Source organism: Cyprinodon tularosa, unplaced genomic scaffold (genome assembly GCF_016077235.1).
Source record: "Cyprinodon tularosa strain WSP-4 unplaced genomic scaffold, ASM1607723v1 ctg285, whole genome shotgun sequence".
NCBI lineage: Eukaryota > Metazoa > Chordata > Actinopteri > Cyprinodontiformes > Cyprinodontidae > Cyprinodon > Cyprinodon tularosa.
The window spans coordinates 486,672-501,449 of record NW_024038991.1 but is presented as its reverse complement, the minus strand read 5'-3'; the positions used below and the strand labels follow the sequence as shown (position 1 = coordinate 501,449).

The following is a 14,778-nucleotide window of genomic DNA, read 5'->3' as shown; positions in this document are numbered from 1 at the left end:
CATAGGCTATGAGTGCATCCTGTGGAAGTTGTGTGGGAGAGCCATGTGTCACCACAGTGTGAGCTCCTGTCCAGTCACTGTCTCCCATTGAGTCCTCAATATTTAACCCCCCTTCTTACACCCTTACACTCACATGCTCGCATATGTAATAATTAGACCACAGATGATGGAAATATATGACACACACATTAGAGGAGTTCACTGCTGTGTTTCAGGAAGCCAACGAACCTGTCAGCAAAGAAAGACGTTGGTCAACAAATAAAAAAAAGCGTGCCTTTGGGTATACCTTTCCATCGGTTGTAAACCTAATTTTTTATTTATTTATTCTATTTTAGAGGGGATGGTGGGAGGCACTGAAAAGGTGAAACTTTTGTACCTTATGTCATTAAGTCCCCACACTGCTTTCTTATCTCACTTCATATACTTTACTTACAATTGTAGTTCTCTCCACAGTCTATAGATCTTTGTTTTCTAGTTGTCAAAGATAGGTAGAGGAAAGAAATAAGCACTCACTCATTCACAAGAACATATTCTCTAGCCTCCACTCCTCTTTCCTCTCTCTTTCTTTTCCCTTAGTTGATTTTCTTGCCCGGACATCACTGCTGATGTCAGCAGGATGCAAGCACTCAGCTGATGGACTCTTTCTTACAAGCTTCAACATAGCTAAACACAATGTTACCATTTTCTCTCCATTCTTTTTTTAATTTCTCGTCCTCTTTAATCATCTGATGTGGGAGGTGTGGCCAACTGGAATAGTGAGGAGATTTTTGGTGATCATAAAAATTAACAGGTTCCTTAATTCCCATATTTCTGCATATTGATATCACAGCTGGGCATAGATTCCATTCAGGGTTTAGAATAGTCTTTTCAATCTGGTCTGATCTAAACTTTATTTGTTGGTATTTATTTTTTTTCATATTATCCTTGAAGCTAAGATGTATGATATTATATTTTTATTCTCTTCTTCCCTCATATCTTTTTTTTTTGTCTTTTTCCTCTTGGCTAATAAAGCCCACCCATATTTCTTTGGATCTTTTATCCATGTTGGGAGGTGATGTTTATATCTCCCTTTAGTATGGAAACAATCAGATTGACCCAGTGAGATGTACAGATCGACCTGCAGCCCTAATTTTCAAGGTTTAATTGAGCATCAACGGAATAATAATTACAAGAATCAACTGAATATTACATGTAATAACTGTTTTATTACTCATCCCTTGTAGAATAAGGGATTATTTTCTAATTTGATGATATGTGCAATTCTTTTTATCATATAATTAAGTTGCATTCAAGCTTATCACATCTTGCTGAAGAGATGTTCAGCCTTCCAAAAACAAATGTACCTATTAATGTGCAGCGCATGGCAAACACCAAATGCTTTTTACCTTAACCAACCAGTTGGCCTAACATTATTTGTCTGTAGGTGTTTTTCTGTCTGTGACTATTTCTGTTGACATGGGTGTGTGGGTGAGCACAAAGCACCAAACACTGAGGTAGGCTTTTAACAAAAATTTGTTTTTTTAAGTGGCATGCATTTTGCGATTCCTTGGAAATGGCAGGGTATTTGCTTACCAGTATTATCACTAAATACAACCTTGTGAAGGGAATTCTGCCTCAAAGTTTAGACATTTACTTTAGAACTAGCCTTAAAGTGGTAACAGAATAACATAGGAAAATACATCCAGCAACTTCAGTCCACTAAGCATGTCTAATTCTTCCACAAACCTACAGTAATTTTAGAATTCATCATGTATTTTTTAAGGGTAATAGAAACATATTTAAATTGCTTGTATGCATTTCTGAATGGACTCTTAATGTCAGCACATAGATTTGAATAGCAGACATTTTTCTAGATCAGCCACTTGTCTGTAATGTCCACAGCTTCATTCTCGCTGCTTATCAAAATTTAAAAAAGTTGGACTTATCGTTTCCATTCATTTCCATCTAAAGCCTTAATTACCCCCTTTACTTATTATTTTTAACAACAGCAATGTCACACAAAGAAGATTTATCTTATTTATTTTGATAACATTTATAGAAAAAAAATTATGGTGGAAAATATGGCAGATTGCCATTGGTACAGAAAAAAAAATCAACTTTCAAAAACTAGTGCAACAATACCAGCTATTTATTTTTTATGATTTTATTAAAATTTACTTATTAATATTTTAGATGAATACAAATAAACATCAGAGATCTATTCAATTAAAACTAGTGGGTATCTAATTGTCTTCAGATGTCAAGAAGACGTTTTAAGGACAAACAGAAATGTTTTTACAAAATTATTTAGGGTCTAATGCTACTGCCTCCTCAATTGTGGCTTTCTGATACCCTTCTTAAAACAGACAGTAAGCTATTCTGCTCTAAATTTGGACTTGGAGATTGTTTGGTTTGGATTTGGAGCCAAACTTGCCAGTTTGAAAGTTACTAAATGACAGCAATGATGGCTTAAGCAAATCTATTTGATGGGACTGTATCCGAAATTTAAGTAAAAGACAAATAACAAATTTTTATCAAAATTGCGGCTCAAATGGGGTAAAAGCCAATGAGCTAAAGCTATTAGTTAATTAGAGTAATTCTTGCAAGAAGCCATTGGTTCTCATAGATGTTGGGCACAAAAAAGTTCCCCCTTGTCTAATAAGCTATAGAGATAATAACTGCTTGTTTTAATATTGCAGTCAAACGTCAAACAGAAGCTGTTTCACATTGACATGAGGAATATTTCACACTAAACTCTAAAATATTAAGGATTAATGAAATTGGAAGCAAATAATGCAGTTAAGATTCATGAGAATCTAAGAGAATCCAAAGTAGCAGCGGGTTGGCTCATATAGATTTAAGAATACATCAACAGTTCTGAATCTGAAAAAAAGATACATTTTGGCTATCGTTAAGGTTAAGGGTTAAAGGTATAGTGGAGGATTTTTCGTGAATTTTTAAAAAGACCCCCCCTCTCTACTTAAAAAAAAAAGGTACATGCACAACTCTGTACCTGCACCCAAGAGAGGGAACACCTATTAAACGCGTGTGAGAGCATGCACAAGCCCATTTTTCCTTCTGCACGCTCTGTTTAAAAGTTGCTGTTCTCATAGCTCCTACATGCTTACTGTGTTCGAACATTCGCCCTAACCCCTAAATCCTTAAATCACTATATAGAGCGGGGACTCTATAGTGGACTTTATTCTGAACTCAGTTAACTGACAGTTCAGACAGATGATCAGTACTTTTCACTCGCTTTTGGTCACATAACTCCTCCTCTACTGCGCAGTGCCTGTGCCATCTTTGTTATTAGTCGCTGCTGCCGTGTAGCGAGAACCTACTGTGACAGCGAGCTGGAGTGACAGCAAATCCCATAATGCTTTGCAAGGAGAGCTCTCAGTGCAAACATTCTGGGATATATCTACCTCTTCTAAAGCCTTTCTTTTCTTCTCATACACTTCATGGACCCTTTTTCTCTTACGACCCTCTGCCATTTTCAAAGAACCTATGGTGAGAAAGGTGAGCTTCAATGACTGTCTGAAACCGTAGCTTACCACACATACACACCTGAAAGTGCACATGATAGCTAACTGGGGACGAGCACGCAGGATGGCCTTACGTAGACATATCACCAGAACGATTGACGATTAGGAGGACCACTAAATTTAACTATCCACTCGAAAAAAGAAAATCCTCCACTATACCTTTAAATGAAGACAGGAAAGCCGTCTGGGTGACAGTGACCGTCTAGGTAGAAGAAAAGTCATATCTATTAATTTTGTTACAATACTTACATTAACCTAATTTTGCTTCTAAATAATCCCCATTCTACACTCCATTCCCAAACACTAATGGTGTAAATGATGTAACACTTGGATGTTTTACTATGAAAAGATAAATAAACCGATAAAATATCACACTCTACAAATGATGCTACTCTTCCATACGTTCCAGACCTCTCTGAATGCCATCAATCAAATAACCACTACAATGCTTACACCTTTAAAATCTGTGACGTGGAAAGCACCATATCCCCTGCAGGACATTAAGTTGCAGGGTGTACTATAGGAGTCATAAGGCTGTAAATGACTGCAGAGCAATAATGATAATGGAAGTGATGGCAAAAGGACAACTTTCAACAAAGACGTTTTCCTCTCTTCTTTGATTATTGGAACCCAATTCCCTTTGTCTGGTAGCCTTCCAGTTTGTTTTAAATATATGACTCCATACCAGTGTGTATATTTAAATATGCCTCACTAACTCCCTGACAGCCAATATAAAGACACTTAAACAGAGAAGTATAACTACTGGTTCAGTCCCAACTGTGTTTATGTTTAGCATGATGGCTTGATGCAGTGCAGCTGATAAACGTCGTTTATTAAGACCTATTTTAAACGGGCCAAATCTGGGCTTCTGCTGAAGGAAGCATAACTTGTGATTTATCCCAGCTGTGAGTCAGAGGTTCCTGTTTCCACCTGTTCTAGGTTCTGATGTCATTTAGTGTCGTGGTCAGATGCAACACTGACTCAGGATATTTTAAACCCCTTGTCCTCCCTCCCTTCCATCAAATAACTGTATCTAATTTAATCATCTTATTGTGTTATTGTGCTTTTAATAGCATTTGTATTGACAAACTTGCCAGGGAAATATTACTACAAAGTCCCATGGATCCTAGTTAGGTGTAGAATTTAGCTGTGAGGGTTTTTACTTATTAACTTAAACATCAACAATGTTGTGGTCAAAATGAGAGCAACTGTAAGATATCTTACGGTATTTAAAAAGCGATCTGAAATATGCTGGAAACATATTTGTTAAAAGGTTTTAAATAATCTATTTTCCATGAGTGGACAAATCTAACATGCACCAAAGAAATCATGTAATAGTTCCCAGCAGAAGAATTTTACCAACAGACGTTTCTTTAAAGGAATAGTACACCCAAAACTTTTATGAAAGGTCCATAAAAGTCCACAAAAACATGTCAATATTCCTCCATACTGCTCGTCCAATGTATTCCAAGTGTCCTGAGTGGGTAGCATCCAGAATTTACTTGAAACAAAGTCATTTAGAATGTTTTTAGAGCATAAACAGTAGTGTATAGTATTTCCTGAAAGCGCGCGCCAGCGCGTTCAGGACGCTACGGAAGCCGGCAGACCAAACCAGATGAAAGTGCGCATTCAGCGTCTGCTCTGCTGATAATGCAAGCGTAGAAGAAGAAATGTGCTGTTTACCTGTGCAAAGAAAGAAACAACGAAAGAAAAATTTAAAAAATGAGGACTTCAGTGTTGAGGAAGAGCAGGAGTTCTTTGCCGAGCTGAATGCGCACTTTCGTCTGGTTTGGTCTGCCGCGGTTTCCGTAGACTCGTGAATGCGCTTTTAGGAAATACTATACACTACTGTTTATGCTCTAAAAACATTCTAAATTACTTCGTTTCGAGTAAATTCTGGATGCTACCCACTCAGGACACTTGGAATACATTGGACGAGCAGCATGGAGGAATATTGACACGTTTTTGTGGACTTTTATGGACCTTTCTGTCTCGGGCACAATAGACCTCCATTATTTGAATGTCAGCAGACAGCAAGAAGCCTCCCAGATTAGAAAATGAAGGCTAATCATGTTTTGGGTGTACTATTCCTTTAAGGCTGATGTCGATTTCTTTGACATCTTTTTAAAAGACTCCTGATGGATGCTGCAACTTCTTTTGGCCCAATTTATAAAGCCAATATACACACAAATAACACATTGCCAAAAACTGTTACACACCTTTCTATTAAAAAAAAAGGAAACATTTATCAATAAATCAAACATAACATTAAGAATGGATAGCGAATAGAGGGAGCAAAAATGCATTTGATTCAAGTGATCTCCAGTTTATGGCTGCTGAAAGCTTTAATGTATCGACCCAAGAAAAGATTTAACAGATAATGTAATGGTCTACCTCTAGCTATCTCACCTTTATTTCTCACATAGCGGTACATGAAATAGTGTTTGCGATAATGTCTTTTCTACTTGCCTCTGAGTAAGCTAGAAGACTAATTGACACCAAATAAAAATAGTGGGCACCAAAATCACAGATAATTGACAATACTATTTATAGAGGGTCCTTTTATGATGCCTCAAATTCACTTTGCATGTTGGAGGTCAGATTTTGGAATTACATAACCATTAAATGACACCTAATTTAAGCCGATCCATTTTGCTATTTGGAAAAACAGCAGGATGCTTAACAAGCGATCATGCAAAACATGTAAAGTAGCTCTAGAGAACAACAGAGGATATAATACTAAGGTGTCAGTCATACATACTGTGCATGACACTAATTTTGATGGCTTTGTCGACACTAATGTATGACCAGATGGACGATTTTACTTTAAAACATGCAGGGTTTTCCAGAATTTGCAATCTTAAGTTTTTACTGCTAGTCATGTATATAATTTCTGTTATTTAAAAAGAAACAAAAATAATTTTTTCTTAGATACTATTCATAATAGTTTTGTGTGCAAATACTTAAAATTAGTTTGAATACACTTCATGGGTGAGAGCTAACAGGTGCCAATTTTGGGACTATTTCTTAGTAAAACAACGGGTAGAGTAGTAGTAGGGACATCTTTTGTATAACTGTATTGATTGACTAGGCCCGACTCTACTTTAAATGATTAAATTTCATTGTGATGTCACTGTCTGGCAAATAAAAATCAATGTGCTGACGTTCCTGAATACTAAATACTTCAGCCTCTCTGCCTCTGTGTCTCTCTGTGTGCATACCGTCTGCTCTTATTCCATCCTCTCATTAATTCTTGTTCCCATCAAGTGTCTCTCTCACTGGCACCTTTGCCAAGAATGAAGTCAGCACACGTGCGTGCATACACACAAGCGGCGCAAATACTTTGCAACACTGTCAGAGGCCCGCACAGTCACGACTCACACTACACAAGCACGCATTCTTCTAGAAATCAAAAGAGACGATGTAAGAGTGAGAAAAGACTGACACTATTAACACTGCAATCTGAAACTAAACTAAAATTCTAAGGTTAAATACCTTTAAAGCATGTGTAACAGCGCTTTGTTAAAGATTATGAGGAATATAATGGAATCGCTAGTCTCTAGGGTTTAATTTGGTCCATGTTTTATGTTTTAAAGGGGTATCATCACATTATGTGCCCATACAAAAAAAAAGACCCAAAACTATTCTATCATGATAAATTAAGTTTATATACCTCAAACATTTGTCCTGATAGTGTTTTGTAGTCCTTTTTTAACCCAAATAGAATTCCAGCCCTGCGTGCGGTTAGCAGACATAAACATAGGTGTGGGCCATCTGGCAGCCGTACCACCAAACTACCAGAAAGCTATGCTGACAATTGATGTAGCTACTTAATACAACCTGACCGTCATGCAATGCCTCATGGTAAAGGGACAGCTCAGCAGGGTTGAGGACCAACTGATATTAATCAAATCTACAGCAACCCTAAGTTCTAGTGAATTCATCCTCAGAACATCAGAAGAAATATTAAAATGAAATGTGCTGAAAAAAAAATATTTTTGAATAACCTAGACTGAAAATATTTGCACTTAACTGCATGAAGGGCAGGTAAAATCCCAACAACTGTCTTCTGGTTCTGATTCTAAAGGGTACTGGATAGGGGTATGGGAAATAATCGTTTTGGCGATATATCGTGATATTCGGCTGCCCAAAATAATATCAATCTTTCACTTCTTAGTATCGATTTTCAAAAAAAAAATATGGTTATATAAAACATTGATGGGAAAATGGGCTACCTCTGCACCACCACTCTGGCAGAAAGCGCTGTGGAGCCCTTTAACTGTGCGTGCAGCACCAAATCTGTATTTGAGGCAGTCACAGTGGAAGAAAACCCCAAACAACATGGATAATAATACCTAATCAATATTTTCTGATGAAAATATACAGCACTTGCTGTTTTAACTCATCATTTGATTTTGATAGCTGGGGAAAATATGGCAATATATAGTGATACTGCAATATCGTGATAATATCGTATCGTGACCCAAGTATCGCGACATGTATTGAATCGCAACACTCATGCCAATACTCACCTCTAGTACTGGATGGTTAATTTACTGTAAATGTAGCGACTACACCAACCACCCCATTGAAAAGGTATAAATATTAAAAGAAATGCATCAAATCCAAAGCTCAGCTCACATGCAAATGAAGAATAACATCCTGATGTTGGATCTATAAACGCAAGAAATCTTTTAGAGTGTATTTATATCTTTGTTTATAAAGGATTCTGCATGACTGAAAGCAGTGGTTTGCCATGTCAGTGTAACTTCCAGTCTAGACGCCGGACAGTAATCCTGTACGTACACTTAAATGGCTAAAGAAAGATGGTGTGCACGTTCACTTGTATGTTTGTATCCACCATGAGGAACCAGCAGTGTGTGTGTTTTATAGGCTGCGCTGAGTGATTGATCATAGAGGGCTGACGAAAGCAGGTTACTGCAGCGCTTACACACACATTCATTCCCTCTCTGCATTTTTCATTTCTCTCTCTCCCCACCTCCTTTGTTCCATCTCCATCTTTGCCTTCCCTTCTCCTCCTCCTCCCATCCCTCTTCCAAACCTCTCTCTTTCCCTTCCACCATACATCACTCTCACTCTCCCTGTCCCCACAGCCATCACTCTTGCTCCTTCTGCAGTCTCTGGCTTTGAACTGCTCCATGTCCTCCATACTGTCTATTAGGAAAAAAAGAGCAAATAAAGAAATTCTTGTATTTCCTCTCTCTCTCTCTGTCCTGTTATGCAGAGCCCAGGGGAACAGAGAGATGCTGTCACGTGATTCCTCCCTCTACCTCCTTCTCCTTTATTCCTTCCTCTGTTATTTAGCTGCAGTAGTACTCTACTGCTACTCTAACGAGGGGATTCACTGCTCTCTGAGGGCTTACATGGCCTTTCCATCCATCCATCCATCCATCCATCCATCCATCCATCCATCCATCCATCCATCCATCCATCCATCCATCCATCCATCCATCCATCCATCCATCCATCCATCCATCCATCCATCCATCCATCCATAAATATACATGAAAGGTGCAAAGGGTATGAAACACATACCTTTCATACACTTCTACATATTCTTGGCATTTTGAGCAACATGACACCACATCTAAGAGAAAAACAGCCTAAGAACACAGCAACTTAACATTAATTTAACAGTTCTTCTAAAAAGGAAAAGTTTGACATGATAACGTTGCTAAAAGCTGACTCTTTGACATTACATGATCGTCTTGATGGTCAGAATTTAAAGTGAGCACTCAGTACCGAAGGGGTAAAAGAGGGATGGAGAAAATTTTACTTCTGTCTGCTATTGCCACGACAACAAACCAGCTTCCCCTTTTCTTGGAAAAGTGACATTTCACTTTGCCCTGGTTGCTGCTCCCCGCAGGGAGGCTCTGATCCAGCCCCTCTGTACGTGTGTGTGTGTGTTGGTGTGTGTATGTGTGTGTTTACATCCTCATTAAAGAGGATAGTGACTGAGAGGGCGGGAGTGGCCCTGATCACACATGCACACCTTGTCAAACAAGACCTCTGCTGTGGCATAAGTCTGTTTGGTAACAGAGGAAGCCATGAGGCTCAATCCCGAAACCAAAGTTAGAATTACTTAGAATAACAATGAAATAAACAACATTGCAGCATTTAAATAGAAAGCTGTTTGGAGATTAACACCTCTGATAAACATTTGATAAACAAAATGATTAAATATGAAATCTAGAGTTTTTGCTTTAACTGTTGCACCAATATACAGCAGTGAGCACAACTGGTAGATGTTTCCCTTTACGAAAGAAAAAAATACTAATTGAACCAAACAGACATAACAGGGAACAGGACAACTAACCCAAGTTCTTTATAAAAAAAAAAGGGTCAATTATCGCAGCAGAGAATTAGACTAGATCCACAATAAAATAAATATAAAGCAAGTTTGCTTGCATTGCTGTGGACTTACCCGGTGAGGACGACCACAAAGTCCATGACATTCCATCCATTCCTTAGATAGGAGCCCTTATGTAACGCAAACCCCAAAGCAAGGATCTTGATTCCAGACTCAAAACAGAAGATGGCTATAAAATAGGGCTCTGTCTCTTCCTAAAGGAGAGAAAGAAGGAAGATATTGAAAGTTAGGTTTGTGCACAAACATATTGTTCTGGTAAGGAGGGATAGATGGAAACGATTATTATCATTACAAATGTTAAACAATTGCATTTTAAAGAGTGAAAGAATTTTGAGAATAATGCACATGTTCTTTATAAACCATAATACTTCACAAGAAAAATAAAAAAATTAGTGAAATAAATTAACACTGCAGACAGCAATTTGATAAATCAATTTTTATATACAGTAAATAGCTGTAGCTGTGATCCTCTTTATACATCGACATCATTGTCTCTCAGTGCTACCACATGTGTTCATTTAAGCTCTTGTGATCATTTGAATGTCATGTCAAGTGCCCTGAGGTGACATGTGTTGTGAATTGGCGCTATATTAATAAAACTGAATTGAATTGAATGTGCTTCCATTCTCTATTATTATCTCTATTGTTTCTGTGTTTGCAGGTCTTTTAAGTTTAACTGCATACAATAATTGTGTGCAGAAGGGGTGTGTATGTAAATCACATGCATGTGCGGAGGTTGTTTTACCAGTCTTTCGGACAATGGCGTCTTGTCTCCATCAGGAAGGTGCTGTTCCAGGGCTAGGACAATGCAGTTTGCTATGATGGTGGTGAGGATCATCCATTCAAATGGAGTACAGCTGGAGTTAAGGGTCATATCACCAACAACAGAGGCAGATACAAACACACCCTAACCCTACATCTGCATGCACACTTAATGGTTCACTCTGCAAAAAAAAAAAAAAAAGCATATGCTTATATGACAAAAAAAAAAAATAGACATATGGGCAGAAAGCTGGTTAATTTAAGGTTGCTTACTGTCAAAATGTTGGGCCGAAAGTGATTATTTTATCTTAATATTGCTTTATTGCTGATAACAAATATATATATATATATATATATATATATATATATATATATATATATATATATATATATATATATATATATATATATATATATATATATATATATATATATATTACTCAGCCACTGATTGTGCAAGTTCTCCTACTCAGAGAGGTCCATTTGGAGGGAGTTAGGACCAATTTAAGGACCCTTGATTAAGGAGGGGGGGGCAAAATATAAAAAGAAAATCCAGCAGTAAAATTAATAATCTTCATGTTCTCCCTCATTTTTCAGCAGTAAATAGTGAAACAAAGCATGAATATGTTGACAACCCCCTCCTGTGAAATTGATTGCAATAAACTGTTTGGTCCTCATGTCCTTCATTGCATCAGGTCTCCAATCTCTCACCTGCAGTTCGCTTGTACCGGGGCTTAAATGCCACGTGCATGCCATGTGACATTGTAATAACAAAAAAAACAACAAATTAACAAGAAAAAAATATATATAAATAAGCAGCAGTGTGGTAAAAATGCCACGGCTAAAAAATGCAGCACCCCAGGAACAGAAAGGAAGGAGAAAGAGGAGAGAGGGAGAAGGCGTCCAATACCGTGACCCAGTTTTTCCCCCCTCTCGTTTATTTCAGAAAGGTTTGTTAACGTAATAGTTCAAATTATCGATAGATTATTAACCTGTTGATTAAAATAAGACAGCTATCTGCTGGGTACAACTACGTAGTCTTTCTTTCTTTTTCAATGTCAGAGGAGAATCACATCATTAATGATGCTGCTGTCTGAAATGAAGCATGATTGCAAGTTTTTTTTATTATTTGGTTGAGTTTCGTTTTTAGTTTTCAAGAAAAAATAAACCAGGATTATTCTAGCATTTAATGAGCCTATTGTGTGTCTGTAAATAAGCCAGAAATGTCATAGAGCTGAGAATTTACCTTTATCAACCAGACCAGGCAACAGGAAAACGCTGTAGTCCTCACATCAGCTAAACGCCAGTAGACGTTTAGCTCGATATGTATATTAAATAACTATCTTTGTCCCTCCATCATGTAAACAGATGCTCCATTTCTTCAACCCCCTTTTTCACATTCTGATCATTTTCCTTTGTAGAAATTTTACAATAAAAATTGCATTCAAAAAGTAAACGATACTCTTCAGTGCATCTTCATAGCAGTTTTAAAGATTGCATAAATATCAATATCAATACCTTTCATGGGGCCCCCCGTTCCTGGCGGCCCCCCTGCGTATCGTACCACACATGCCAATACATACCCTTATTAACATGTATGCAAAAATATCTATATATATTTCAAGTGTTCTGCTTTAGCATTTTTGATTGAAATAAAAGATGCTAAAGCTAGGTTAAAATCTTTACTATAACTCTTAGCTCTATTTTTTATCTTAGATTTAATTAAGAAAAGCCAAATTGAGTCTTCACATGCAAAAACATTATATCACCGCTAGGGACATTTAATGATAGATCCCATTATGAAGAGAAAAAATATAAGAATCTGCCAGCTAGCGAGACATCTTCTGTTCAACAAAGTACAGAGCTTTGCTTCCAGCCAGATATAATACTTTAAAAACTCTTGCATCAATGCGATGCCACTGTCCCTGAACTATATCGGGCCGGTGGCTCAAAGAATCTGTCTGGCTTTCCCTGCTTCTCTACGGTGGTTCTTGTGGGGACCGACAACATCAGGACCAAACACTCTTGATAAACAAGAAAATATCTTTTTATGTATATTGATCCAATGAGACAAAATTATTGTCAAATCATTATCTTAGACTAGAGATATGAGGCACAATCATTTTTTTTAAAATCAAAAATAAAAAATGTTTTTATCATCTTTAAAACAAAGGGAAAATCCACTGAAACCAGTCAGGTACAACAAGTGAGATTAGAATTATTACACAAAAATATACACTGACTCAGACAGGTCAGACTTATGTCACAAACAGTGTTTCATCGTACACCTTTCAGCAAAGTGTACATCGAGGTATTGTGTGCTATTCACATGTTTGTGTGTTACCATATAACTGTGTGTGTTCATGCCTGAATAATGGCTGCTGGAGGGCCTACGATGACTGGATACATCCAGACAGATCAAGCATGTGCCTAATTGTCCGGTGATTATCCTGTTAGTCTGGATGTGTGTGTCTGTCTCCTTGCATGTTTGTCTGCCTATTTGAGGCAGGAGTACGTGTCTATTGTCGTGTTTACCAGATGCAACGTTGACAAAGACACTATGGCCGGAGGACGGACTGAGCAGGAGTTGGTGTATATTTGTGGGAGCAAGCAAGGAGTAAGAGGCTGGTTGATGTGAGAGGATGAGACAGGTTGGTCAGGGGAGTGCACACTAACAAGACAAGGCTGAACTGCATGGCACATGCTGGCTGGCAAAAGCAATGTACACACTTGTGCATGTGGGAAACACAGTGCTGAAAGCTGAAAAATGCCCAAATACCATGTTGATTTATCGCCAGTTACTGCAGGTTTTGCTGAGGGAATCTAAACTTTACACTATATTCCATTATTCTCCCACACATTCACATAATGATGGTGGTAAGCTTCATTGTAACAACAGGACCAAAAGTCCCTCTGATCGCCATTAGTAGGCAGTGAAATGCCTACTAATGGCGGTACACAGGCACAACTGGATTTTGAACCAGCAAACCTCCAGATCCAGGACGATCTCCTGCATCCTACTGTTGCCCAGTGATAAAAATGTATAGTGCCATAGTGGTTCAATACCAAAATAATGTTTCATTTCATTTGTATAAATGATTCTACTCAAAATGACCAACTTTTAGTCCTAAATTAGTTACTAAACTGATAACTTTTCTCTGCACTCAAGAAGCAAATATCTACCCTCCCAGTTAGAGACAACTCCTCCCGTGGCTTTAGAGCAACATACAAGCTGGCAACTCTGTCTGCGTCTTTTTGAAAAAGAATTTAGTCAAAGTCCATATGATGCTGCTAGCATAAAAAGCACTGATAACTTTTGATACCCACTATAAGTTAACCCGTCTGATCTCTTGGTTAATATTAATGAAACCTTTACTCTATGCTCGCTTAGGACCTGTCACACCTTGCCGATTAGGCCTGAATCTCCTAAAACGCTGGCATACGCTGAACTTTGGATGTATTTTTTCAATCTTGGGCATATACATAGCGTTATCATAACGAGTCCAGAGCTTATGTCCATTGACAGCCTAACTTATGCATAACGCACGGCAGCGTATGCCCATGAAATGTTGCACAAGCCAGAGTCCTGGGGGGAGCAGCGATGCGCCCGGAGGAGCCCGACCTGCATAAAAAGATCGCATTATTAACCTAGCTGCTGTTTATCACCTGCCACCAAAAAAAGAATAAATAAAAAGAAAAAAAAAAGTAAGAAGGTTTGCAGTCGCAACAGATTCAACATGATGTCTGCTAGGAAGGTTGTTGGTCTTGGCCGTGAACGCAGGGAGGATCCATCACACTCACTTTCATGCTCACCCTATGATGGGGGATAAAGGCTGGTGAAGAACAGATGGTTTCCTCCTGTAAACCCCCTTTTATACCAAAACACCATTATACAGTACAGTAACTGTAAGTTAGAAACACGTTCAGCGGTAGTCTGGAACACCTCAATACATTGATATAAGTTTGTGATAAGTTAAACATAAGTTATTTACAAGTTACTCATATGTTTAAGATAAGCTAGACCTGATGACTTATGAGTAACTGACATCTAACTTATATCAACAAACAAGTAACTTACCTGGCCCACCTATGAGCATATGC

The 14,778-nt window shown here is 37.9% G+C and overlaps 1 protein-coding gene across 1 annotated transcript in view; it reads right to left on the bottom strand.

Annotated features, from left to right (window-relative positions):
* cacna1ab (calcium channel, voltage-dependent, P/Q type, alpha 1A subunit, b) overlaps positions 1-14,778 on the bottom strand; it is a 255,768-nt gene that overhangs the window by 122,471 nt on the left and 118,519 nt on the right. The window contains exons 4-5 of the mRNA XM_038290608.1: positions 10,661-10,766; positions 9,970-10,109 (exon numbers count right to left, since the gene is read on the bottom strand). Of these exons, the coding sequence (XP_038146536.1) occupies positions 9,970-10,109; positions 10,661-10,766 (246 nt within the window). The remainder of the gene's footprint in view (positions 1-9,969; positions 10,110-10,660; positions 10,767-14,778) is intronic.